General features: G+C 51.9%; 1 protein-coding gene across 2 annotated transcripts in view; it reads right to left on the bottom strand.

The window, feature by feature from the left end:
• Nucleotides 1–25,564, bottom strand: part of PDIA5 (protein disulfide isomerase family A member 5) — an 89,103-nt gene that overhangs the window by 36,680 nt on the left and 26,859 nt on the right. For both annotated transcript variants that reach the window (XM_046659100.1, XM_046659101.1), the window contains 5 exons: nucleotides 18,880–18,963; nucleotides 18,584–18,629; nucleotides 14,549–14,641; nucleotides 11,550–11,610; nucleotides 6,558–6,625 (listed from right to left, as the gene is read on the bottom strand). In XM_046659100.1, the coding sequence (XP_046515056.1) occupies nucleotides 6,558–6,625; nucleotides 11,550–11,610; nucleotides 14,549–14,641; nucleotides 18,584–18,629; nucleotides 18,880–18,963 (352 nt within the window). The remainder of the gene's footprint in view (nucleotides 1–6,557; nucleotides 6,626–11,549; nucleotides 11,611–14,548; nucleotides 14,642–18,583; nucleotides 18,630–18,879; nucleotides 18,964–25,564) is intronic.

The raw sequence follows: 25,564 nt of genomic DNA, 5'->3' as shown, positions 1-25,564 counted from the left end.
GCCACTGCCACCCCGGTCCATATTATACCTCCTCTCTGCCCAGGTCAACTCAGGGAGCACTCATGGAGACCCACTCAGCCACTCCACAACGTCTGCGCACACCTGCCCAGCTACTTCGTGGCCTGTCCTCAGTGTGTCCGCCTGGGCTTCATGCATGACGTTTTCAGACTTCACATCTCATATGTGGCCAAGGAGAGACTGTGGTTCTCAGGACGATTCCCCTGCCTAACTCTTCACCCTCCAGACCTTGCGAGGGCTCCCCAACTCTTTCCTCCTGTTTGTGGCCCTCATCTATGGCCTGATTCGACCATCATTCCAAAGTCTGAACATGTTCTGGTTGCTGGGATCCACATCCCAAGCCCCTGAATCAGAAAGGAGACTTTAGGTAGCTGTGTTACTGACGAAAGGGCTAAGTGCTAAGAACAACCAGAATACAGAGTCCCCTAAAACCCCTCTCCTGGAACGGGAACCGTCTTCTCCAGGGCTGGCTCAGGAGGCCCAGAAAGAGAACTTTGAATCTGTTCTCATAAGAGAACACAGACAGGGGGCTGGCCCCATGGCCGAATGGTTAAGTTCACACACTCTGCTTCAGCAGCCTGGGGTTTTGCTGGTTCAGATCCTGGGCATGGACATGGCACCGCTTCTCAGGCCATGCTGAGGCGGCGTCCCACAAGCCACAACTAGAAGGACCCACAACTAAAATACACAACCATGTACTGGGGGGATTTGGGGAGAAAAAGCAGGGAAAAAAACAAAAGAGAACATAGACAGAGTACAGACACAGGAAGGCTGCTCCACAAAGCAAGGTGGCACAGGAGAGGGGAAAGAAAGTTCAAAAAAGCCAGAAGCAGGTACAGAAGCAGAGAGAAGTCATCCAGGAAGCTGAATTGCTCAAGAATACATCAGGACACACAGGAAGAGAAAAAGGAAAATAGTAGTTTCAGTGGACAATGACTTCATTTGAAAGACTGCTTCCACTAGGAGTCACGTGATCGTGGGCAAGTTACTCACCCTCATGGAGGTGCCTTGTTTGGAAGACATGGGTAATGAGACATCACAGGGCTCTTAAGAGGACTGAATGAGACAACCCATGCTAGAAGTTTTGGCATAAAACCTCAATAACTGTCAAGTTCTTTATTTCCTACCAAATCCTGCCGGTGCTACCTGTGGCTCCTTGGAGGCATCTGAACACGTCTTTCCAACTGTTTTAAGTACCCAGGCACAATGCCTGGCATACAGTGGGCACACAATAAATGCTTGCTAAGTCACTGACTCCCCCCCACCCCCAGCCCATTTTGGGATGCTGCAAAGATTACAGGGAGAATAAGCCTGAAATAGAACTTACTAGAAGCCCTGGAACTCTCTAAAAGCCATTCTGTTCATTCCCCCAGAATGACTCTGCAGCCTGTTCCAGTAATATTTGTCTGCTTTAAAGTTCATTTTTTATGTCTAATTGATCTCCCTAGTGTCAGTGCACATTCGCTGCAAGATTAATCTTCCACATCCTCCCCTTTTATTACATCACTTCCCTGCACAAAACCTTTCAATTCCACTGAATACAGTCTAACGGCTAACTCCACATTCAAAGACCATATGCTCCCTCTCTCATGTCCGGATTCTCCCTTCTTATAAAACCCTTCATTATATACCTGCTAGAGTCTTAGATTTTTTATTCTCGCAGGAATGAGACAGTCTGAGGTTTCTGCAAGGGAGGAAGTTGGACACTTTGCTCTTTAAGGCACCTTGCACCGGGCAATATGCCATAGTGGCGAGGAGTAAGGGCTCAGGGCGAGGACACTGGGTTTGAATTCTGACTCCTCACTTCGGAGATACATGTCCTTGAACAAATCCCATTGCCTCGGTGCCTCAGTTTCCTCATTTGCAACCACCTCCTGTGGTTGCTGTAAAGATTAAACGAGATAACCCAAGTAAAGACTAACACTCAACAAATGTCAGCTGTTTTCATTCACACTACTAAGAGGCTCACGTCTCCAGAACACATGCTGTGCTCTCCTGGCCCTAATGTGTGCCTCCTAGTCCCTTTGCCCAACATGTCCATTCCTCATCTCTCAGCACCAGCGAAGACACATCCATCCTTTAAGGCTAATCAAATCCCACCTCCCTGGGCAGCCTTTCCAAACCACCTTTGCTTGTGGTGAGCTCTTAATTCTCTGAGTTTCTGTAGCACTTCTGTACCACTTGGGGGGCATTTATTAGTTAATGAGATAAATATTTTTTGAACAACTAAGTATAACTACTTTTTGGAGCTGGTAAAGCCAAATGAGGCAAAACTGGTGTCACTCTAGGAGAAGTTAAGGCCACAAGGCCTGACACTGAGCCATGTGGGCTTGGGGCCGTTCAGTGGGCACGACATCCCTTCCCCGCGTGCAGCCCGTGTCTGACGGGAACAACGAGGGAAGCCTCACAGGGGGCAGCACGTGAGCCAGTGATCCACGGAGGGTAAGCTTCCCACAGACACTCCGGGAGGAGAAAACGGAGGCCAGACAAAGCGAGAAGTGGCTGGAGAACCGGGGCTGTGTCAGTGTGACTGGACCATGGGCACACAGAAGGGCACAGGAAAAGAAGGCTGGGTGAGCTCACTGAGGTCACTTTGGAAAAGGCTTTAATGCCTAAAAACCAGGCCTTTACTCAGGAGGTGCTGGAGAGGTATTGAGGGTTTCCCAGCTGCATTTTTTGAAGCTGGGCTGTGAGGGGCAAGTCACAGGTCAGGGAAACAAGTCAGCAGTCGTTGGCGACCATCCTGTGCGTGCTGACCAGGGCCCGACCAGGACAGTGGGCAGAGAGAGGATGGCGGAGTGTGGGGGGAGATGTCAGATGAGGCCCAGACAGAAGGCGTGTGGCAGAGGACTGGGTACTCGGGACGAGGCGTGAAGGAAAGCTGGCATCTACTAGATGGAAAGGTACTGAATTTTATTTTAGACATCCTGCATTTGAGACACAGGGAGAAAAATCCAGACTGAGATATCAAGTGGTCTGACACGTGGTACTGGAGCTTAGGGGAAGGATTCTGGCTCCATGGAGCTACATTTTGTTGAAGCTATGGATGTGGAAAAATCACTGAGGGACAGACCACAACGAGACAAGCAGAGCACAGCGCCAGGCCGGTGCTCCAATGTGCTAATATAAAAGAAAAGAGGTGAGAAAGCAGAGCCCTGGGAGCACCCCCATTTAGTAAGTGGGGGGAACAAGAGGCACAGAGCAGTGGGGCGGGGGATTGATCATCGTATCTGTGAAGAGTCTGTAGGTTTTATTTTTTTATTTAAGATTGGTACCTGAGCTAACATCTGTTGCCAATCTTCTTTTTTTTTCTTTCTCCCCACAGCCCCCCAGTACATAGTTGTATATTCTAGTTGTGAGTTCCTCTGGCTGTGCTATGTGGGACACTGCCTCAGCATGGCCTGATGAGCAGTGCCATGTCTGTGCCTGGGATCCAAACTGGCAAAACCCCAGGCCACCGAAGCAGAGTATGCGAACTTAACCACTTGGCCACAGGGCCGGCTCCAGGTCTGTAGGTTTTAGAGCTGTCTCCACACACCAGACCATTTCCTCTTCACAACAACCCAGTGAGGTGGGCAGGGTTGGCATTATCCCCCCATTTTACAGATGGGGAAACAGAGGCTCCAATCTAAGAAGCTGGCCCAAGATCTCCCAGCTGGTCAGCGAGAGCCAGCACCAGAGTCTGATCTGCACAAACCTGTCACCATTACCAACCCATCTCACGGTGGGCCCTTCACGGCCAAGGTCACCAAAAGACGGGGCAAAGCTCAAAGTCTCAGTGTGGACGTCGACACCCAGCAAGGCTGGGAAGAGGAGATGGAGGGGGATGGGCTTGTCCTGATGGCTGCGCTGAGACAGGGAGCAACAACGGCTGCTGAGGAGGATGTCAATTAGCAGGAGGAGATGGGACAGATGCCGATGAGTCACCAAACGTCAATGACAGCAAAACAGAGGCAGATTTGAGTTTGGAAAATGGCAAAGGCTGTGCATCCCTGACCTGGCCTGGCTTCTGTCTAAATGACATCATTAGGTTGGACACCTTCCAAGAAATCTGTAGAAGAGGAAGATTTCTGACCTTTGCCACAGACATGACCAGCTGAAAAGGGCTCAAAGTTCTTTGACAGAGATGACGGGGAGATAGGAGGCACTAATCCAGCCAGATTTCAGCACACAGGAGGGGTAAGCTCTTGATTTCTGGGGACTAGCAGCCCATCTCTGCCCTGTGTGTGAGGACAGAAAGGAATCATGCCCTACTTCCGGGGAGCTGTGGCCGCACCATGAGCCTGGCCTCTGGAGGCCTCCTGCAGTGGGTGGTGTCCGTGATGGCCAGGACCCTTCCCCCTTCATGGAGCTGGGAAAGAGAATTTTTCAAAAGGTGATTTCCTAAGAAACTAAGGGGGAACAGAACAAACCAAACCCCAAGCAAGAAAATACAGAAGCAAGGAAACAGATAAGTTCACACAACACAGATGCCTCAGGCCGAGGTAACTAACACTTGCCAAAGTTGGGCTTGACCAGCCAGGCTCTCCCGGTACCTAGATAATCCTATCAACTTCTGTAACACTGTCCAGTGAACCGGGAGGGTCATGTTTTACATTTCTCAACCTGGGCCCAGGCAGGAGGAGCAGGAACTGTTTTTGTCCTTTTTTCGAATACCCTTACCCCAAGTAACTTTCAGAGCTAACCTTGTGAAAGCCTGGTGTGAGCCTAGGGCCAAGGAGGAAGGTCCCCATCCCACAAACGTCTTTCCCACTTTGTCCCTAGTAACTGATGCTCTGAATGCCTTTGAAAAAGGGAACATCACTTTTAATGTAAATATAGAGCTTAAAATAAGATAATCATATTATAATTAGTATCAACTAGTGAACAAAGTGATCTAGAACAAAAGCAAAGATGGGCGGACCCCGCCATGTGTGGCAGGAACGGGCTCTGCAGGAGCGCAGGAGGGACCTGGAGGAACGCTGAGTTTGGCAGGTGGATGCAGCATTGGCTGAGAATCTTCCAGAAGGTGCATGAGACTGGCACCAAGACCTCGTCTGCTTTGGTGGGGCTGGCCAGGGTAATTCGTGATCTGATTGGGGCTGGAGCTGTTTACCTCCCACAGCACCGCAGAGTTCGGAAGTGGAGCTGAGCAGTTTTCTAAGTGCATGCAGGTGCAGGTAGGGAGAACGCTGTGAGTAATTAAGTCTCTTCTCCAGGCGAAATAATCTTAAAATGTAGTACCTATTGATAGGCTCCAAAATGCGAAGTGGAACTTTCCCAGAGTGATGTGTGTGTGCCCCAAGGCCAGACGTCTCCAGGCAAGTTGCTAAAAATTCATTAGTGAGAAGCAGGCAGGACCTTGTTGTTGTCCCAGAATGAGGTCAAAAGAGAAAGCACTGGTTCTCTGCAAGCCAATCTTGTAGCCACCTAGCAGGGCTGTCGCCATGCCCAGGTGCTGCCATTTCAACTTTTTAAATTGACTCTGAACTAATCACCAACTTAATTTGACCATAAAGATCATGATGCATTTTTAAGACCTCAGAACTCCCTCAATGGGACTTTGGCCAACGCCCCTGGATGGCTCCTCCCAATGACCTTTCATGAAAGGTGTATGGATTTTTCCACGCTCCCTAGAGGACCTAGCAGTTATTTTTCTGTGGCCACCAAAAAAAAAAATGACCCAAAACCAAACAAACAAAAAACCCAAAACCTCCATGGCTCAAAGTACAAAAAAGGACAAACACATGGCACAGAAGAGACAAGCCTGGCAGGGTGGGAGAAAGAGACAGCCAGGAAAGGACAGCCAGTGAAGTGGTCTTGGACGTGGTGAGGTCTGATGGCCACGCCCTCCCCTCCTCCCTTGCTGACCATCCTGCTTGCTCCTACTTCTCTGGAGGCCCGTTTCCTCAGTGACTCCTCTTCCCTCTCCTGTCCCCTGAAGGGGGGCGTCCCTGAGACAACCTTGTCCCCTGTCTGCCCCCACCCTCGCACACTCTAGTTCAGAGAATGCCTGCATGTTCAGGTCCCAGCTCCCGCTCTGGGCTACCTCTTCCTGCTGTGGTTTCCACCGTTCCACAGGAACCACAGAGCCCTGGCGAGTCTGGCAGGAGACTGCCTCGTGAACACACCTGTGCTTTGGGCCCACCACTGCTGTCACCAGGCCCCTTTCTGTGCCACTGGGCTCCCTGGCATTGGGGCCTCGGCCTACTCTGGAGCACAGCCCCATTAATGCTGGACCCTGATGGTGGGATGTTGGCCCCGGCCTCCCAGCAACACCATAGGTGCTTCTTGCTGGTTTCCTGGCTATTTCATCACTGGCCTTTGACAGGCACCAAACTCGCCGGGTCCCAGCAACTCTGCAGAGTTCCCAACACTCACTGGGGACAGGCCTTTGTCCACATGCCCCAGGGCAGCAGGGTCAGCAGCAGTAGGGTGAGTCCTCATGATTTCAAAACCTACCATTCCCCCACCCTACACCCCTCCTCCATCATCTTCCCAGGTGGGGGGGGAAGTCCAAGAGCCAGCAACCCACCCCTGGACCGTGGGGCCCCACTTACGGAGTGGCCACGCAGCTGGGTTGCAGCCTTCTGGAAATGTGGCATTATCCTCTTGCACATGCTGCACCCTAGTCACAGGCAGGAGAAAACCAAACTCGGTTACAGTGGCAGCTGGGCTCCTGGGCTTGGCCCTCGCTCCCCTCAGGCCGACCTCTGCCAACAAATACTTATCCAGCCTCCAGAAGCGCAGAATGGCCCTAGACACTGGGGACACAGAGGACAGGAGGCAGAGGCCCTTGCCCCACGGAGCTTACAATCTCCATGGCATGAAACAGGACACAGCCCAGCAGTCACTCAATAAATGTGGGACTGACAGAGCAAACGGGACACAGCTGGAGAAGGGCAAAGCACTGAATAATTTAGAGCCAATGACGAGTTCAACAGGAATTCAGGAGCCAGAATACGTGCCAGGAAAGCACCCCCTTCATGCTCAGCTAAAAGCCTCCCCCACTGCCTAGTCAGGGGCTGCAAATGAGCCTGTATCAAATGCCGTTAGACAGAAAAAGGACAACGACAAACGCAATGACTTAGGGATTTTCGTGCCCCTTTTCCTTTATTAACAAGAATAACTGTGCGGTGACCGGAGGCAGGCCAGGCATGAAAGAGGTTGGCCCTGGCCCCATGGGAAGAGCACCAGGCCAGGATCGGAACATTCAAGTTCTCATCTTCCCTCGATTTGCTGGATGGCCCTGGACAGGTCACCTCCTCTCCCTGGGCTGCTGCTCCTTCTGACAAATGAAGGGCGTTGGACCAACAACCTCCGGCCCCTTCCAGCTCTGACGTCAGAGGATTCTGTGATGTCTTTGGGCCAACCCTGTCTGGGGTTCTGTGGCCCGCCACAGTCACACTCCTCTCCTGGGGTGGAAAAGCCCCCCAAGCCTTGGGGTACTCGGAGCCAAGGTAGCCAGGCCACCAACACCCACTACTACTTCAAAGTGACCCTGATTTAAACCCACCCCTCTCCTTCAACCAGAGCAGGCCACGTATCAGCAGTTACCGTGCAGGACACAAGCACCAGCTTCCTCACACGTGAGGAATTCTGACATGCCAGGCTGCTACTCTTTCTGACAGCCGCTCTGCTGCAAAACAGGCTTTGAGACGCATCTGAAGGCTGAAGACACCAAAGCTGCCTGGAACCCTGCGTCAGGCTGGATCTCATCTCAACACGGCACAGCGGGCACGGGCCATGCGGCAGCAGGCTGACAAGCTCTGATGCATGTTTGGCTGACACCTTGGCAGGCCGTGGGCAGAGTAATTCGGATCAGAGAGGTGCTCTCACCCATGGAGCCAGACACAGACTGGAGAACTGTGGGCAGGTCAAAACTCCCCTGGGACCACCGGAACGTCCCCAGCACCAAGTCTACAAGATGTGATGGAGGCTATTTTGACACGCAACTCTCAAAAGGCCCATGGTCCCCTCCCCAACTTTCCTGCCTGGCAGACAGATGCGTGCACACACATCTTAAGACACATTAAACCTGGGCTTAAGTTCATGCCATTAGGTCAGGCTCAGACTCAGGGAGACTCAGCAGAACAGGAGATGTTGCGAGGTCAGCCACAGCGTGACCCCACAGCATCTGCACTCAGAAGATAAGATGCGCCTCTCCCCAGCAGCTGCCACCACAGCACGGACCCCACAAGTGTTGTGAAGGAAGGAATGTGACACTTGTCAGGCAACTCTGTTCCCACCGTGGGGATTCACAGAGAGAAGGGAAACAGGGACAACAACGCGAACTGCACCGGATGCCCGTGCTCCACCAGGTGAACGCCACGAGGTAGGGACAACATGGGGCCACACGGCAGAGGAAGGAGCTCGGCTCTGGGGAGAATGAGACCCAGGTTTGCAACTCCCCATGACCATTTGCTGCCTGTGTGACTCTGGGCTAGTGACATAAGTGGTCTGAGCCTCAGTTTCCCCATCTGTGAAGTGGAGACAGCACCTGCCCTACAGGCTGAGGGACGGAGCCAACACCTGGGAGGGCAGACGGGGCCAGGAACCAGCAGAGAGGCTCAGTCAACACAAAGCCTGAGAGTTTGCCTCCTGCTCCATGGTGGGCAAACACTACCGCAGGGAACGAGGATGTCATCCCACAGCCCCGGAGGGAAAATGAGGGGGCACACTTGCAGCCCTTCACCCACTCTTTACCCAGTAACGTGATGAGATGGTGGAGTCCGACACCCACTGGGCCACATTCATCAGGCAGGAGCTTAATTTATTACCTGTCCCCACCAGTATGGCCTCTATCCTCCAGCTCTGCCAGTCTGGAGCGAGATCATTCCCCACGCTCCCTAAATGAGTGGTAAGTCAGCCAGCTGTGCCCGTGGGTGGAGGCCAGCAGCACTGCTGAAGAAGTTATCGGGGCAAAGAGGTGATGGAAGAGTAATAGGAAGCCATAGGCCACGCCAGTTTCTAATTGACCTTTACCAAAAACAGAGCTGGCACTGGGACCCTACCTGAGTTTATCTTGCAACTGATTTAACGGGGAGACAGGGGAAGAGATAAGACTAATGATCTCTCTCAAACCCCCAAAGTTAGATCAGTTAGCCCTTTTATTTTCTCATTAATTCAGTCAAGTGACATTTGCTGAACAAACAGGAGGTCCTGGGGACCCAGATTCCTTGTCACAACTAAAGGCTCCCACTGCCTCTGGGTTCATTCACCCCAAATGTGGTCAAAGGATCAGAGTTCTAAAAGGCTTCCCAGTTAGGGAGTTGGTGTGTTTCCCAGGAATAAGCTGAATGATGAGGCCATGCAGGCTTGATTGTGTAATAAAAGCACAAGTCTGTTTCATTAAAAACAACAACAAAAGGAGGCGGCCATCCAACCTGGCCCCTCCACCGCAGGTGTGAAGATAACAGCTCCGAGTTTTCACCCTCCCTCCCCCAGTACTAATTGCTCTGTGACACCTACATGGAACCTAACTTCTCCCACCCCAGCTTTCTGTTACATAAAGATAGCAACTATGCTCCCATCTCTGTCTACTTGAGGAGTGGGCTGGGCACGCTGCAGAAAGTCTGGGGCATGAGGGGTGGTGGCACACACATTCAGGGGCAAACTGCTGGTGAACCACTCTTGGTAAGTGATTAACTAGTGTCATCACACTGAAACCCGCACGGTTATGCCATGACCCAGCCTGTGATGTGTACTGTGCCCTGGCATACACTCTGTCTCATTTAACTAGCATGTTGAGTCCTGAATGGTGCTGAGATAAACCAAAGGAGGCCGGTCCTCAAGGGGCTGCGTAGGCGGACAATTCCTGAAATTCACAGCTGGGGAGTCAGTAAGATCCCTCCAAGGAGAAACAAAAAGGGGAAAAGCAACCAGTGAACATTCCTAAAGAGCATGACCGAGGGGTAAGCTGCAGACCGCTCTGGGCAGAGCTGGGTCTAACAGCAAGTGGCACAGCAGGGCTTCTTCCACAGACAGGCACAGCCCTGGGGCAAGCACAGTGTCTGGGGGAGTTCAGGTGGGAGGACACCTAGCAATCAACATGGGCTGAGGAGAGACTGTTGTCACAGTGAACAAGCCACAGGCCGGGGTCAGACAGACCCACCAGGGCCTCACAGAAGGCATGCGGCTGGGGAGGTGCGGTCACCAGGGTGGAGGTGGGAGGGGCCTTTGCTCAAAGAGCTTCTCAGGGAGGGGGAATGGAAGCTGGCTTTCCACAGTAAACAGAGCCTGGTGCCACACGATGCCGCCCACCACAGCCACAGTCACGCCTGGACATACCCACCTCCCACCACACCCAGCCCCTCTCCAGCCTGTAGGCTCTGGCTGCCTGAGGGGCATCTCTGTTCCTTAAGTCATGGCTCGAAGGGCCTTCCACAGGCTCTAATCCAGGGCTTCTCAATCTGTGGGAAGGGCCATTCACACGCAGGTGTAGCCCACACAGGGAAAAGCTGAGGCTCTGCCGGGCACACGGTCAACCACTCAGCCCTGCTGCTGTAGCCTGCAAGCAGCCAGACAACATAGAAACGAACGGATGTGGCTGTGTCCCAACAAAAGTTAAGTTACAAAAAAAGCTGGCCAGCCCATGGGCCATAGTTTGCTGACCCTTTATTAGAGGGTTATGAAGGAGGAGGAAAAACCAGTAACTTTTAAATAAAACAGAAGAGAAAGGAAAAGATCAGTAGGCACCAGATCTGGTAAAGTGGGTGGCATGTAGTAAGGGTAAGTATAGTTTTGTGAAACTCCTGTTTCAGCTTATTTACATATAATTTACATATACTTATAGTACTGGGTTACAAGGTAAAATATTTTTAATACTGTGAAATGCAGTCAAAAAGTTTGAAAGCCACTGCCCTGATCCAACCCCCTTCTCTTAAAGAAATGGAACCTGAGGCACAGAGATGAAGGACTTGACAAGGTCACCCAGCTCAGTGGTGGCAGAGCTGGAATCAGAACCCAGGTCTCTGCTTGTCATCTCAACGATCTTGTATTCCCATGGCCTCTTGCCTCATACAGAGACTGAACCCAAGTACGGCGCCCTTTTCTCCCTGGTCCTTCCAAGTGGCACCAGCAAGGTGAGCAGGAGCCAGAGCTGGACCAGTGGCTGCCCCAGAGGCCAGCCAGGCTCTGGACGGTGAGCAGCAGGTACACCTCAGAGCATGTGCCGAGGCTGAGGTGTGGCTCCAGCAAGCACACAGCAGGCAGGAAAGGGGCTCCAGGCCCACGGGAGGCAGAGGGGCAGGGGAAGGCGGAGGCACCTGGAGAGGGACCCGTGTATTTGCTGGGTGCAGCTCGGAGTGAAGCGGCAGAAGGATGCCAATTCTAGTGAGAGAAAAACTGACGTGGACGGCAGGAGGGGAGGAGCCAGATGAAAAGGCAAACATGAAGGAAGAGAGGCACAGACGGAGAGCCAGAGTGAGCAACAGGGAGCGGCATCCTAGGTGAGAGACCGGGGGCTAGTTCCCAGCACCCCCTTGCAACTCCCAGCTGCCCCCCAAGAGTCTGAACAACCAACTCTAGCCCAAAGGAGAAAGGTCACTCACAGGGTGCATAGAACATCATCAGGAGTGGCTTCTCTTCCTTCTTCAGGAGCCGTCTGAAGTCCTGAGACACAAACAGAGAACACGCAGGTCACAGACAACAGAGTACCGAAGGCGCCATCCCTGCAGGGACCTACAGTGGTGGGGGGGCGGGCGAGCACTTCAGAAACCCCACAGTCTGACCTGGGGAGCAGAGGATCCAGTACAGAGTCGTGGCATGTGAGGAGCTGAAAGAACCTCAGAGACGATCCATTCTAGACTACCCTCTCATATTACAGATGGGGAAACTGAGGCCCTGGGGGACAAATGGCTTTCCCAAGGCCACTTGGTGGGATGAAGTAGTCAGGACCAGGCTACTAGCCTTACTTGAAGCTTCACCTGAATAATGAAAATTGCAAGGAGCTATCTGTATCTCATGAGGCTGTAGACCAGGCAGCCCCTTCTTCATGTGATTTATGGAGCCGTCTTGCTGTGGTGGGGTTGATGTTTTCAGATGGGATCTGCTTGCCACTGTGACACGGGGTTAAACACACACCCGCTAATTTTTCCCCCAGCCCCAGCCTGACCACCACTGCCCATGTCCCCACGAGTCCACTGTGCACACAAGAGCACAAGGATGAGGCGTGAGCCCCCACCCCCCAGAAGGTTACAAGCTAAAAGGATCACTTGTATTCGTAAAACCCCCAGAACAGTGCCTGGCACATCATTAGGCAATATATAATTATTTGTTAAATAAATACAATAAATGTACAAAGACAAATGGTCACAACAGTGCTGATGGAGACTTCCTCCAGCGAGTCAATGATGTTCGGGAAAGAGCACATCTATCAAGGACTGTGGAGAAGCACGATGACGGAGCATATTTTGATTAAATAAGCTCCTCTAACCAGTTTCCAGAGAAGAAAATTAGAGGTTTTTCTCTTTTGAATAATAAGAAAAATAAGAGGAAATTTCAAAATGCAGCTTTCTGGCAGCAACAAGACATTAGGTAAATAGATGATGGTCCATCCCACACAATGGAACACTACTGCGTCGTTACAGATGATGACGAGGAATATTTAATGTTACAATAAGATGTGCATGTTACATTAAGTGGGGGGAAAAGCAAGTTACAAAAGAGCACATAAAATGTAATGACACTTTTCTGAGTAAAAACATTTATGTATGCATTATGTTGAAAGTCTGCGAGGCTGCAGAAAATACCAGCACTGAGCATCTCTCAGTGGGAAAGGATGGAGTGGGTTTTTTTTTCTTTTATGCTTAAGCTTTTTATGCTTAAACTGTACTTTCTAAATTTTCAACAATGAATATGTATTATTTATCATTTTCAGTTGGATAAAAAAGATTACAAATATTTTTGGGGAATTTAAAACATTTTATAATAAATTCTGAAGATGTTGACTCTTGTTTACATAACTAGAGGGTTAAGGCAGAATTAGTAACCAAGATCTTTGACCTTGACTGGGGTGAAGCATGCAAACACTTTGAACATGATCTTCTGGAATCTCTCAAGATAAAACCTGGCAAAAGATCCGAGAAGAAGAGGTTTTTCTGAGCCTGCAGCAATTTGGTTTCATACCCTGAGTAGTAACAAATATTATATTACACTCGAGGATGCTTAATTACCTTCAATAAGTGTGGAAACCTAAGCTAATATGAATCAGCAATTCAAACGTGAATTTGGAACTTTTGGTAATTTTATGTGGGGATTCTATTAGCAGAAAGCAGCTGTACCTTATACTCCTACAGGAGAGAAGACAACACAAAGTGTAACAAGAGGATTGCCTACAGGTGTGGAAAAAATATTTCTGCTGAATACTTCTGGTTAGAGAAGAGTAATCTTAGGAGTTTCAGGCCATGAAGATTTGGGGGAGGGAGGCAGCAGACAATGACCTTCCAGAGAGGCTATAAACACGTACTATCATGAAATCTACCAGGAGCAACAATCAGTCACGCTGTTTTTTCATAGCTAAAGGCACAGAGGCCACCACCTCCTGACACTTGTCCCTCTTCCCTTGCCCCCAACAAGCTTTTTGAAAAGGCTTTGTCTTCTATCCAAGAATACTGGCACTTTCTATCTCAGAGAAATGTTGATGCCAGCCCCTTAAGTCAAATCACCACAGACCCTCTTGGTTAGACCACAATGATCACACAGGATTCCCCCAGGAAGTACAAACGGCATCATTTTCTTTTGGGCTAACAAGCATCAAGAGTCAATAATTTTAAATGAAAAGGGAGAGGAGGCAGAGGAACATAAAAGGTACATTTTATGTTATCAAGATAAGAACATTCTCCCTCCATCTACAAAAAGCACGGCTTGCCTCACAGATCACTTGAAATGTAGCAGAGAAGATCTTGCCCATCCTTTTGTGAAGGCAGAGCCAAATAAGCAAAGCACACACGTGTGCATGACGCACACACACGTACACATGGATAAAGCACACTCAGGTTCGGCAGGACAGGCTTCGAAAGAAGGAGGGTCAAGGCTGTACAGAGACTATAAATCAGAATCACCCTTCCACCCCCACCCCAGCCAAATCCAGAAATTGAAGCTGAAGAGGGTAAATAATTTGTTCAAAGTTACACAACGACTCAGAATTGTAGAGTCCTGACCCCAGTCTCTGGGAATCCAACCCAAACCTCTCAGATGATTCTTTAAAAAAGCCAAAAACCAAAACCCACTTAAAAAAAAAACACAAAGCCAATCCCAGCAACAATCAGATTACATAATAAGGAGAGGACATTTAAATCGATATTCCTTTCAGAAAAATCTGAATACATTAAAATACATTAAATAAGGCAGCGAAAAACAAATGAAGCTCTCAGGCAGCTAGCCTGTGATGATCTGGTTGTTCCCTCACGAGTTGTAAGACGACGCAGATATCAGGGCCTTGGCCCAGCTCCAGACACTCCCACTTCTCAGTCCCTGGGCCTCTCTCCTCAGGAGACCCTGGTTTGGGGAAGCTTCCCGCATCCATCAGAAGTGATGGGGAATAAATTACCTTTTCACTGTCAATGTGAACCACATCTTTGGCTCCAGGATCTTCCTCCCACAGCGGGGGTCCTTTTGGATCCTTCAGAAAGGCCACTAAGGACTGAGGAAAAGAAGAGAGAAGGAAAGACTCATTTTAGCCAGGAAAGAGGGAGTTGGGGGAATTGGGAAGCTGCCCTGTTATCCTGCCTGGAGACCCCGCTGCCTGGAACGGGACCGCACGTGGCACATGGGCAAACTCTTGGGGTGTGCCACTCCACCACCCACTGACAGCACTGCTAAGAGCACTAAAAATGTACCCACCACCCCCACCAGGACTTTTCAGCCACACGACACCTCACTCTGGTCAACTGATCCATACCTACCATGCTTCTTCAGGACAAAAAAGAGGAAATGTGAGACAATTAGTTGGCTCATTCAAACCAGAGACACTCATGCTTCTACTAAATTTCAGCTCCTCCAGAAAGTCTCTCTGATCAGTTTGAATAAAGGTCTCCAGTCCTGTCCAAAGCATTGACTTCCATATTCATGCAGCCACTAAAACTGTCAATTGCATAAGCAGGTAACCATACCTACTTGTGACCTGTTTGGTGTTTCATGACCTACAATGACTTGGAAGTGAGCTGAATCCTGATCACCCTCTGTGGGGCTCAGACCAGGAAGCCCCAGGGCAAGCTGCTCACCTCTGTGGCCACCTGGTTGCTGTATTCTCTCCTTGAAGAGCTCCCTTCTAGACGGCCCAGGATGAAGATCTGACAAAGACCTTCGATAAAGCACTTAACTAGCCTTTGTCAGGTGGACAATTAACTCAAACTTCTGCTCCCCTCGGGGAAGACACATGGCGGGGGTATGTCCCTCTCCGTTCCCCTCCCCACCTGCCGTGTCACTGGCCCAGGACAGAGGAGGCATTCCCTTTCTTCTCCAACAGTCACTCTGGGACGTGGTGCTCTAAGTCTGCGAGAGCCAGGAATGGGGACCAGAAACCAGCCAAGCCTCCACCCCTCCAAGTGGCCTGCAGGGGAGAAGCTGGCCTCAGTGTCCCCTGTCTGATGCACATTCTGTTACTTCTGTCCATTTTGATGGAGCTCCAGTGAGCAGATGATGATCTGGGTGTGTCTGTCGGGGGTAGGGGAGTCTGAGGCGGGAAAGGTTAACACCGCCTTAGTGAGGCTGTGCATTCAGCCCATCCACTGGTCACACGCAGAGGACCTCGCTGAGGCTTATTTCTGGCAACTCCTATTTAGAAAGAGCCACTACAGAAGAAGGGGAGACAGGCAAGACTTCATAGGATTTCATTCAGGTAATGCTCCCTGTCCATCCAAATGGAGCTGAGAAATGCCCCCTGGCGAGAGAAGAAGGGCCATTTGTACCAGGGCGATGGCAGATCCACCTCCCTCAGTCCCCTATTGAAGCTTCACCGTGACAACATAAGCCACAATGGAACCGGCAGGACCTTCCTGAGAGCCACACTCACCCACAGCTGCAGAGGCACCTGCCCACCTGGGCCATGTGAGAGAGACGCTTACAGGTGCCCACCTGCCTGCTGTTCCAGAAATACCTGGTGCAGGGGGTTCTCAATCAAGGGTGCACAGTGGACTTCGGGAGTCTGTGAAACCCCAGACTCAAGGGAAACACTTACTTTAATGTACGCACACGCACTGTTTCTAGGGAGAAGGTCCCTGGCTTTCAGGAGATTCTCAGTGGGATCAGGAACCCAAAGTGGATAGGAACCACTGCTCTGGGCGGGGCCTGTCCTATACCAGCACGAGCAGAGTTAAAGGGTTAGCACAGCCTCCCCAGCCCCCTATGCGCACCCCCCATCAGCATCAACGAGAAAAGATGATGTGGATGGAAAAAGGAAAGAGATCGCCTCTCCTAAGGTAACAAATGAAATTTTCATACTAGCAATCATTGGCTTTTCAGGTGGAGATTCTTCTTCTACGGATGGATGGATGAATAATCCCATCCACAGGTTCTCTCCGAATCGGTCTAACTGACAAGACCTCTGGTGGGAAAGTCTGCAGAGAGAAGCACCTGGGACAACTCCCACCCAGCCGTCTATTCGGGGTGCTCTGAACCTGAGGGAAATGGTCCACACCCACCCCTTGGTCTTCAGGATGTCTTCATGGCTGGGAAACCATACTCGCAGCTCCAGGGCCTCAGGAGAAGGTCATCAGAGGGCCATCTGAGTTTCAGCTTCCCAGCACCTCTGGTCCTCACCATTTCACACACCAAGAATTTTGCTGGACAGACTGCCGACAAGCAAAAGGCCGCCTAAACAGGAAGTTCCCCTCTTTGAGTTTCCTGCTCTTCACCCTCACTTATCTGGCTGCTGGCCTCTCCAGGGGCTGTGGCACAGTCCCTGTGACCAGGCCCTGCTGAACCATACAGGATGATGGCAACAGTAGCCAGAGCATGAGCCTGAGACTGTATGCCCGCCCTGCCAGAGGCTCCACTTTCTCTCTTGGAGAGAGAGGGGCCCAGGAGAAACCCTGGAAGGAAAACTAGTCCGTGACCAAGGAGGGCTTTGGTCTTGGCTGCTTCTGCTGAAAAGCAGAAGCCATCAGGGAGTCACGGGATCACTAGGCCACATCCCCCTGCCCTGGAGAACTCCTGGACTCTAGCCCAGTCCGTGATGGCCCTAGTAGGCTTTGGGGACCCTGGGACCAAGGATGTTCTCTCTCCGCTAAAGACTCTGACTCCGTACGATGCTCAGCCCACTCCCCCTGCTTGCTGAAGCAGAAATCACAGGAAGGAGGAGAGCGAGCAGCTCCTACACACCTGGTCTTTGTAAGGAGGCAGACAAAGGGCAGAACTCGGCTTCCCCGACCCAGGCAAGCTCAGAGCACCCGGGCTCCTTGCTCCTCTCCTGCTACTACAGTTGTAAGCAGCTGCTAGGCCCTGCTCCATGATCTCAGCACAGACTTCTCAGAGGGCCGGCTAAATAAAAACTGAACACAACCTCCCAAACCAAAAAGCCCGTCTCTTCTTTCCATCACTGCATAAGCACCTCCCCATCCCACCAAGCTAAACCATGTTCCTGGGGAGTATGTGTTCTCTCCAAGGACTTCAGTTGATGTCTTAACACAGAATAGGAGGGGTTAAGCAGCTCTAATTGGTAGAATTTTCTCTAAGTGTCTAAGTGGGTGTTAAGATGATGAGTAATCAGCTGAGTCTGCATAAGGTAAAAGCTGCAGCAACTTAAAAAAGAACAAGTGTTGGTGGATAAACAAGAAATGACCAGGGAGATGGGGGGAGAGAGGCAGTGGGACAGGGGCACAGACAGCTGCACAGACAGAGAGAGGAGCCCAGGGTCCACCCCAGTGTGAGAAGCATGAGAGTCTGAGTGAGTCTAACCTCTCACGGAACAGAAGAAACAGATGGCCCCCACCAGGCAGGGGCACACTGCCTGGGCCAGAGGTAGAAGATGTGTGATGAAGGAAATGCGTGTGCTGAACGAGGAGAAGCCGAAGGCAGCAAAAGGACTCAGGGCGGGGCAGCTGCTTTGTGTAACAGGACAGCACCTGCAGGTCACAGATCTCCACCCAGGCTTCCAGTGACACTCGTTCTTCTTCTAAATTGCATTTGTAGCCGCGAACGCCCCAGTGACATGGGCATCTCATCTGGAACAAGCTGCATCAGCCCAAAGGTGCCAAGCTGCCATGTCCTGCACGTTGCAAGAGGCAAGTCCCCTCTGGCCTGTGGGCCACCACTGGAGACATGACCACAGAGATCAAGGAGGGCTTAAAGCCACAGCAAAGGGGGACCCAGGCCTTTGAGGGGGAGAGGTGGGATGTCACACATCTCAGTAGACAACTGCGGAGAGATTCACAAGCCCTGTACAAGGCCAGTCATCCCCACTGTGGTAACAGTTACAACCTTCTCTAGATATTCTGCTGACAGGTGCTCTAGAGATAAGAATCCCTCAGGTCATTCAGAAGAGCTACCTGTGCAACCTGCCCTTTGTTCTCTCAGAGAGAACCTGCCAGACTTCTGGGGTCCATTCAGACTCCACCTCTGCTGAGAATGAGGGAGGTAAATTTACCTTAAATGTCACAGCTCGGTTATATTCAGTATGAAATGCACCATCCCTGTCAAATGAGGAGAAAGAGGTGTTAACTTTAGGAATGGTTGTGAAGATGCATACCTCTGGTTTCCTGAAGCATCTTAAGATTCAGCTATTGGACACAGCTCAGGATTTTTAAAAGAAATAATTGTAAACACAGGAAAAAAAATCATTCTGAAATAAAATTAATCTAACTAAAAATCCCTGTTCACTGACAATACCAATGAAAGCTTTCAGCACTTACTTAGAAATTGGAAATACCCACGTGTACTTACTGGTAATGGAATAATTCAACCTTTTTGTCCTTCGGGCTCAGGTCAACCTTCATCTTCTTGCACAATTTTCTACTCTCTGCATCACTGAAAGACAAAAATGTCAGGAACCATTTGTTACCTGAAGTCCTCACGCAGGTGTTGACAGAGCACAATTTGTTGGTGGCCTAAGAATAAGCCAGGTAACTTGGAATTCTCAGCAGCAAGTGAGGACCTCACCACAGACGCATTCTCAGAGAACTGGAGGAAGGAGAGGAACCAACAGGAAACGGGCTGATCGAGAGAGACAAGGACAGGCAGGCGGGAAGGACGGATCACTACTTGTAAGAGGCAACACAGAGAGGTCCGGACAACGGACGCGCCCCAGAAGTGTAGGCGGTGGACAGCCCATTTTAAGAAGAAAAATAAACTCACAGTATGGATCAGTGGCCCCCGAGCCTGGCTGCTCGTTCGAATCACCTGGGGACGTTTAAAGCAATACTGACTTCCTGGCCCTCCCCAGATCATCACTTCAGCATCTCTGCCTCGAGCTCAAGCAAGGTTTTGTTTTTAGAGCTCTACAGTGTGCCATATGGCACCTGCTGCAGACCATCTGACCAGGCTGAGAGGAAAATGTGCTACGATGTTGAGGAAGGTATGAAATCTGACCAGGTATTGACGAAAGGAGAAGGGAGACGGGGAAAGCTTCCGTGAAGTGCTGGCGTCTGCAATATCACACTCTCGCACTTAGAAATTCTTCTAATAAGAACTGTCTGTCAGCTGCCATTCATCATTTACAAAGTGCTCACGCATGAACTCATCTAATCTTGGTTTCCTTCCTGTTAGACCAATGGTTCTCAAGGTGTCGTCCCTGGACCAGAGCATCAGCATCACCTAGGAAGCTGTGACAAATGCAGATTCCCAGTCCCCTCCCAGCCTGACTGAATCAAAGCTCTGCGGGTACTGGAACATCTGTGTTTTAAGGAGGCTTACAGGTGATTCTGATGCATGCCCTCATCCTTCGCTGGCTCTTCCTCCTGGCCACCTCCAGCATGCCCTCCGCCAGCCCCTCAGAGACCTTACCTGCTTTCACAGCTCCCCATGACCTCGCCATACTCAGCCAAGTCTGCTCAACAACCAGCCAAAGGCGGTCAGCAATCCCACCCATGTGGGGCCTACGCCTTACTTCAGGGCCTCTCCCCAGATCTGAATGGACTCAGTGAGGGCTTCTCAGCCACCCAACCCCCACTGGTCCCTGCTGACTACACTGCATGAGAAACTTTGTTCTGCCAGGTAAGACAGCCACCTGAGGGAAGTCCCTCATCTCCCACCTGTTCACATACCTCACCACCTTCTCCGGTCATCAGCTTCACACAGCTGTGCACCAGCCCCAGAACAGATGGACTAATTAAACCATTCAGCTCAATTCTGAAGGCAACACTCATCAATGGACAACCAAAATTGTGAGACCTCATTCTAAGTGTAAACATACAATTTGCAATTCAAGAAGCATGTCATCCAGGAGACGTGTGTGTGTTGGGGGGGGGGGGGGGCGGGGTGTGGCGTAGGGGGGAGTATCAGTTACTCCCAGGGCCACCCACCCGCCCCCACCCTAGGGCTTTCCCTCTCTATTTAGTCTTGCCTGTTGTTAGCCATCACTGTGGCTTCCAGGCCAGGCCGGCCAACAGCAGGGACTCAGGAAATGCATGACAAATTCAGAAAGGACAGGCTAATGACATTGCAATGGCTGCTTCCCTAAGCAACCAGTATCCTTAAGACAGGGAGAGTCCAGAGGGCAGGACCAAGCCTGGAGGGGAGGAGACCCAGAAGGGCCAAGTCTACCTCAGAAGGCCCCTAGAAAGGCAGCGCACGGCCGCCAGCAGCTGGAAACTGACCCTGAAGGCCCGTGGCGATGCCATACATGACTCCACTGACAATGCCTATTAGCCCTGTCCTGCAGGGGCTCGTGGTGAGACCACACTGACAGGCCGCAGGTCTGTTTGAGAACAACTTTGTCTGGGGTGCCCTCTCCTGCCTGAGTTAACGCCCCAGGAGAGAGGGCTCAACTTGGGATGTTCAACCACTCACTTGGCACTGTCCTTGTCCGGCTTTGTTCTGCTGGGCACAGCCGTTTCTGCAACCACCTACCGTCCACCTGACTGCAACAATGAACAGTGGCTGGGGCACGAGCTAAGTCTCAGAGGCCATGGCCCCCCTCAGCCCCATCCTGACATCCAGCAGGGGCACCCGAAGGGCCTGCTCACACTGCTGCAGCTGCACGACTGCTCAGACTCTGCAAGGCAGCCAACTGAGGGGAGAAGGGCGCCCCATGCCAGCTCTCTCTTGCACTCAGCCTGGCTGGAGCCTCTTCCTGTGACTTTCCCAAAGCAGAGAGAAGAGTGGCAGGGCTCAGAGTCATTCCAACCCAACCCCTGCCTGCTCTGCAGAACCCACTCCATGAAAAAGCCTGACTGCTGCAGCCTTAGGTGCCCGGTGAGCCCAGGCCAGGCTTAGGAGCAACGCTCTGAACCAACCAGCTTGGCCGCGTGGGGCTGGAGGGCACCGAGGGCCTCCCGCCTGTTCCTCAGTGTGCACCCCCCGCCCACGGGTCCCGCCCAGCCTGCAGCCTGTGGCCCCGACTCCAGTCAGGGAATCACAGCACTGTCTCTGCCACAGGATTCCTTGTTGCAACCTCTTCCCTCCAGAGGGTATACGACACTCCCCAAGGGTCCCTCCTCTGCCCCGCCCCCTACAGACAGACAGACACACACACACACACACACACACACAAATACGAATGCACACATTCTCAGAGGGGTACATGGGGCTACGGTGTCCTGTCCTCTCTGAGCACCTCTGGCACAGACCCCAGAGCCTCAGCCACCCACCTCCAGCCCCCACCGTCTGGCTTCCCTGCCGTCTTTCTCTCCACAGCACATCCCCACATCTGACCGTCAGCCCCTCAGGAACGTGCGCTCCGTGAAGGGGAGAGCTTTGTTTTGCTCACAGCTATCTCCCCAAGTACAGCAGCAGCTGGCACACAGCAGGCCCTCTATAAATAACCTGAGTGAATGAGTGAATGAGTGAAGGAATGATGCTGTCTTGTCGCTGGGAGGAGGCTCTGGGCTCTATCTATCGTGCTCCAGGAATCTTACCAGGTGACAGCTCCTGACAGTGTTCTCCCAGATCCACTCCCTCCTCCCTGTCTCTCAGAATGCATGAGTGTGTGCGCGTGCGTGTGTGTGCGCACATGCACTAATTGTGCAGTACAGACAATAAAAGTCATGAGAGTTCAAGAAGGGAAGAGAAATTACCCAAGCTCAGGGACTTAAAAGGATCTGGGCTGATAGATTAAGGACAATTAATTGATCTACTGGCTGCCTCCCTCTCCACCTCCCTCCCCCAGCGGGTGACTGAGGCCCTAGGGGAAAAGGAGACAAAGGCAGGGAGCAGGGAAAGAGCCGCTTTGCGGCATGGAGAGGGAGGGCGAAAACCAGGGGTCATGAAGAGCCGACTGGCCGGGCAAAGGCCCTCACCTGCCCTTCCTTGACCGTCTGGCAGGAACCAGCCGTTTGTCTGCTGGGGAGGCTGGAGCCCGCCTCCCCCTGCCCGTTTACTCACCCACGACCTGCTACATCCTATCCCACCCTGTGTCCCTTGGCTCTCCTCTACAGAGAATGTGGAGGAAAAGATTACAGAGGCCTGTACACGCTTTCCTCCCCACCCCGGCCAGAGAGACACACCCACACTCGTGTTCATTTGAATTTGTTGTGTGCGGTGGCTGCTGCTGGTGCATGGTGTTGTGCTTACTAGATCTTCACGTACAGTAACGATCACCCAAGAGACTGCAATAGGCTCCTGGCAGGCAGACCAGGGACGAAAGGTGGGGTGAGAGCAGGAGGAAAGGGAAAAAACAAGGACCTGGGGACTCAGGAAGGGCAGGTATGCAACTTGAAAGTTGCAACCTAAGGACCGAACTCTCCCTGGAGGAAAGCCCAGCTGCCAGCTGGAATGACCAGCAGCTTCTAGAGCTGACTCCGCCATTAGCCAGCCTGTGACCTCTGAGGACCTTCGGCTTCCCGAGCTCAAAAATGCGAGTCGTCCACGTGAGCTGAACGGAGCTTGCAATTCCTCTACAGGGTCAAGAATTATTACAGCACCAAGGCAGGCCACCTGTATCCTGACAGAAGAACCAGGAGCCAGAACCCAGGATAGTAGGTGGAGACTCAAAAAGATCTGAACCTCCGTCATCTCTCTCCAAGCGCCCCAACCGGCTCCCCACTCGGCCAGTCAGCTTCCTTATGTCCTCACACACTGTGGGCAGCCCCCTGCGGCAGGGCAGAAAGGAGACCACACTCAGGACCAGAGGAAGGCCCCTGCCTATCTTAGCCACTATGTGCCCTTGGCTAGCCCCGCCTTCCTGGGTTCCATTTCCCCATCAAAGAAGGGGTGAGTCTCTTTCTCCCATCTGCCGGGTCTAACATGGCAGGCTTCTGAGCAGATGGACCTGTGACCCCTGGGGGGAGGGGGGAGCGGGGGGAGGGAAAGGTAGGAAGTACCCTCCCTTCAGAGACATGAAGAAAATGGGAGACAGGGAAGTGAGCAAGAAATACTGTCAGAGTGACTGCCAGGTGCCACATCCCAAGGACAACATGGAAGGCTATCGCTGCAGGACACAAGGCAGGAGACAGAGCAGCCCTGGAAGAGCTGGGCCTGAACTGTGGACAGACCCTGGTGGTCACACAGCACTCCCTGATGCAGGGACTCGCTGCGACAGGGATCCTCCCAGGTCTGGCTGTTCTCCTTGGCACCTGCCTCAAGAAGGCACACAATCAAGTATGAATTATGCAGCACAGTTAATAAAAGTGATGGAACAAGAGAGAGAGGAGCGGGCCTTCTCCTCCATCTGCCTCCCAGCCAGCAATTTGGAGGCTCTGCTCCCCAGCTGGGGACACGTCACCCCACTGAGTGCACAGCAACCTGCCAGCAGGTCTCTGAAGTCACAAGAGAAACACAGCACTTCTAGGAGTCCACTTTATCCCATGGTAAGTAAGGTGAAACAAGCTTACATATAAAGGAGCAAATGCTAAGTTCAAATACTTTTTAGAAGAAAACACAGGACTTCAAAATAAGCTATGCTTGCCCTGGCAGTCCCCAAATCTTGGATCTGGGGAAGCCAACACTGATCCAAGGGAAATAAAGCAGATGGGAGAAAGAGAGCAGGGAAGAAGGCACATGCGGTTAGGTAATGACCTTAAACCCTCAGGAAGGGAAAGCAGTGAGCATCCGATTGGGCAGTCTGGGCCCAGTGAGAATCAGCCCCAGGAATTAGCATACCAGGCACAGCGCCTGCCTGCTGGCTCCAGCTCAGTGGCCTAGACAGCAGCAGGCCAAGGCCGAGCCCGACGCCAGGCTGCAGGGCATGAGGGGAATACCAACTCCCTCCCACACAACCCACTGAACACCGGACAACCACCTCCCGCCAACTGAGCGTGGCTGCAGAGGGCTGAGCCAGGAGGTAGAGAGAGGGGAGGGAGAGCTGACAAACCCTGGACAGAAGCCAGACATCCTGCAGACACCTCACAGCAACAAGCGACAGGGCCTGGGACCTGGGAGATGACCAAGGTGGACGGGTTTGTGAGCCTGCAGGCGCGCAAGCAGGGGTAGGGAGAAGAGCGGGAAAAGCGAGAAAAAGAGGAAAAGAGACATCCACATAGAGAAGGGAGGAGGAAAAAGACCAAAAGAATGGGAGAGGCAGGACCCAGAGAAGGGAAGGGGCCTCAGAAACCAGTGAGGGAGGGGGACAGAGGAGGGACGCTCAGAGGGAAGGAGAGGAGAGGCAAAGAAGCAGACACCCAGGATGGGGGCGGGGAGAGAGAGAGAGACCCCCAAAACTGATAGCCACACCCCTACCACCTACTTCCACACATACACACCACACATCAAGCCTGGCAGATTACAGGATTTTCTGAACTAGGTTATTTAGGGATGAGAGCAACTTGGAAGACTTGACGCCAGGTTTCACACACGATTCAACTGAAGCCCAGAGAGGTGCAGCGACTTGCCAAAGGTGCCACAGCTATTTGCTGTCAGAGCCTGGACTCAAAGCCAGGCCTCCTGACCTGCAGCCCTCAAGTTCCACTGCACTCTTCTTAAGGGTCAGAGCAAAACACTCTTTTGCTGGGGCTAACTCTCACACCCAAGACTGTCTTCAGGAGCATCCTCACAACATCCAAGGGACCCTCATCCAAGAAAGAGCTGTTGAAGAACAAACGCACCAATGCTCCCCATCCAGCTTCCTCTTGGAATGCCCTGAACAACCCTGCCGAGATGAAAAATAATAAGAGTCGAAGGGGATCTCACATTTAAATTCTACTCTAGAAAGAACTTTCTTTCATTTACCTGATCCTCACCACGGCCCTGGAAAGAAGGCAGGATACGTATTACTGTCCCATTTTACAGATGAGGAAACAAGACTCAGGTAACTGACCTGCCCAAGGGCATAGGGCTGGCAGGCAGCAGAGCTGACCCTTCCACCCGGGCCTCCGCCATCACTCCACACACTCGAGACGCCTCGCACCACAGCACAGTCTGCCCTCGCCCCAGAATGCCCCTGCTCCCTCCACCTGCCCTGCCAGGGGAAAGCAGAGTGGGCTGCTCACTCCTGACCTGCCTGTCACCCCTCCCCAAGCCCTGCATTGCCATTCCA

The sequence above is a fragment of the Equus quagga genome, chromosome 4 (genome assembly GCF_021613505.1).
Source record: "Equus quagga isolate Etosha38 chromosome 4, UCLA_HA_Equagga_1.0, whole genome shotgun sequence".
Classification (NCBI taxonomy): domain Eukaryota; kingdom Metazoa; phylum Chordata; class Mammalia; order Perissodactyla; family Equidae; genus Equus; species Equus quagga.
The sequence above is the reverse complement of the archived record's forward strand: the minus strand, read 5'-3'. Positions and strand labels throughout refer to the sequence as shown.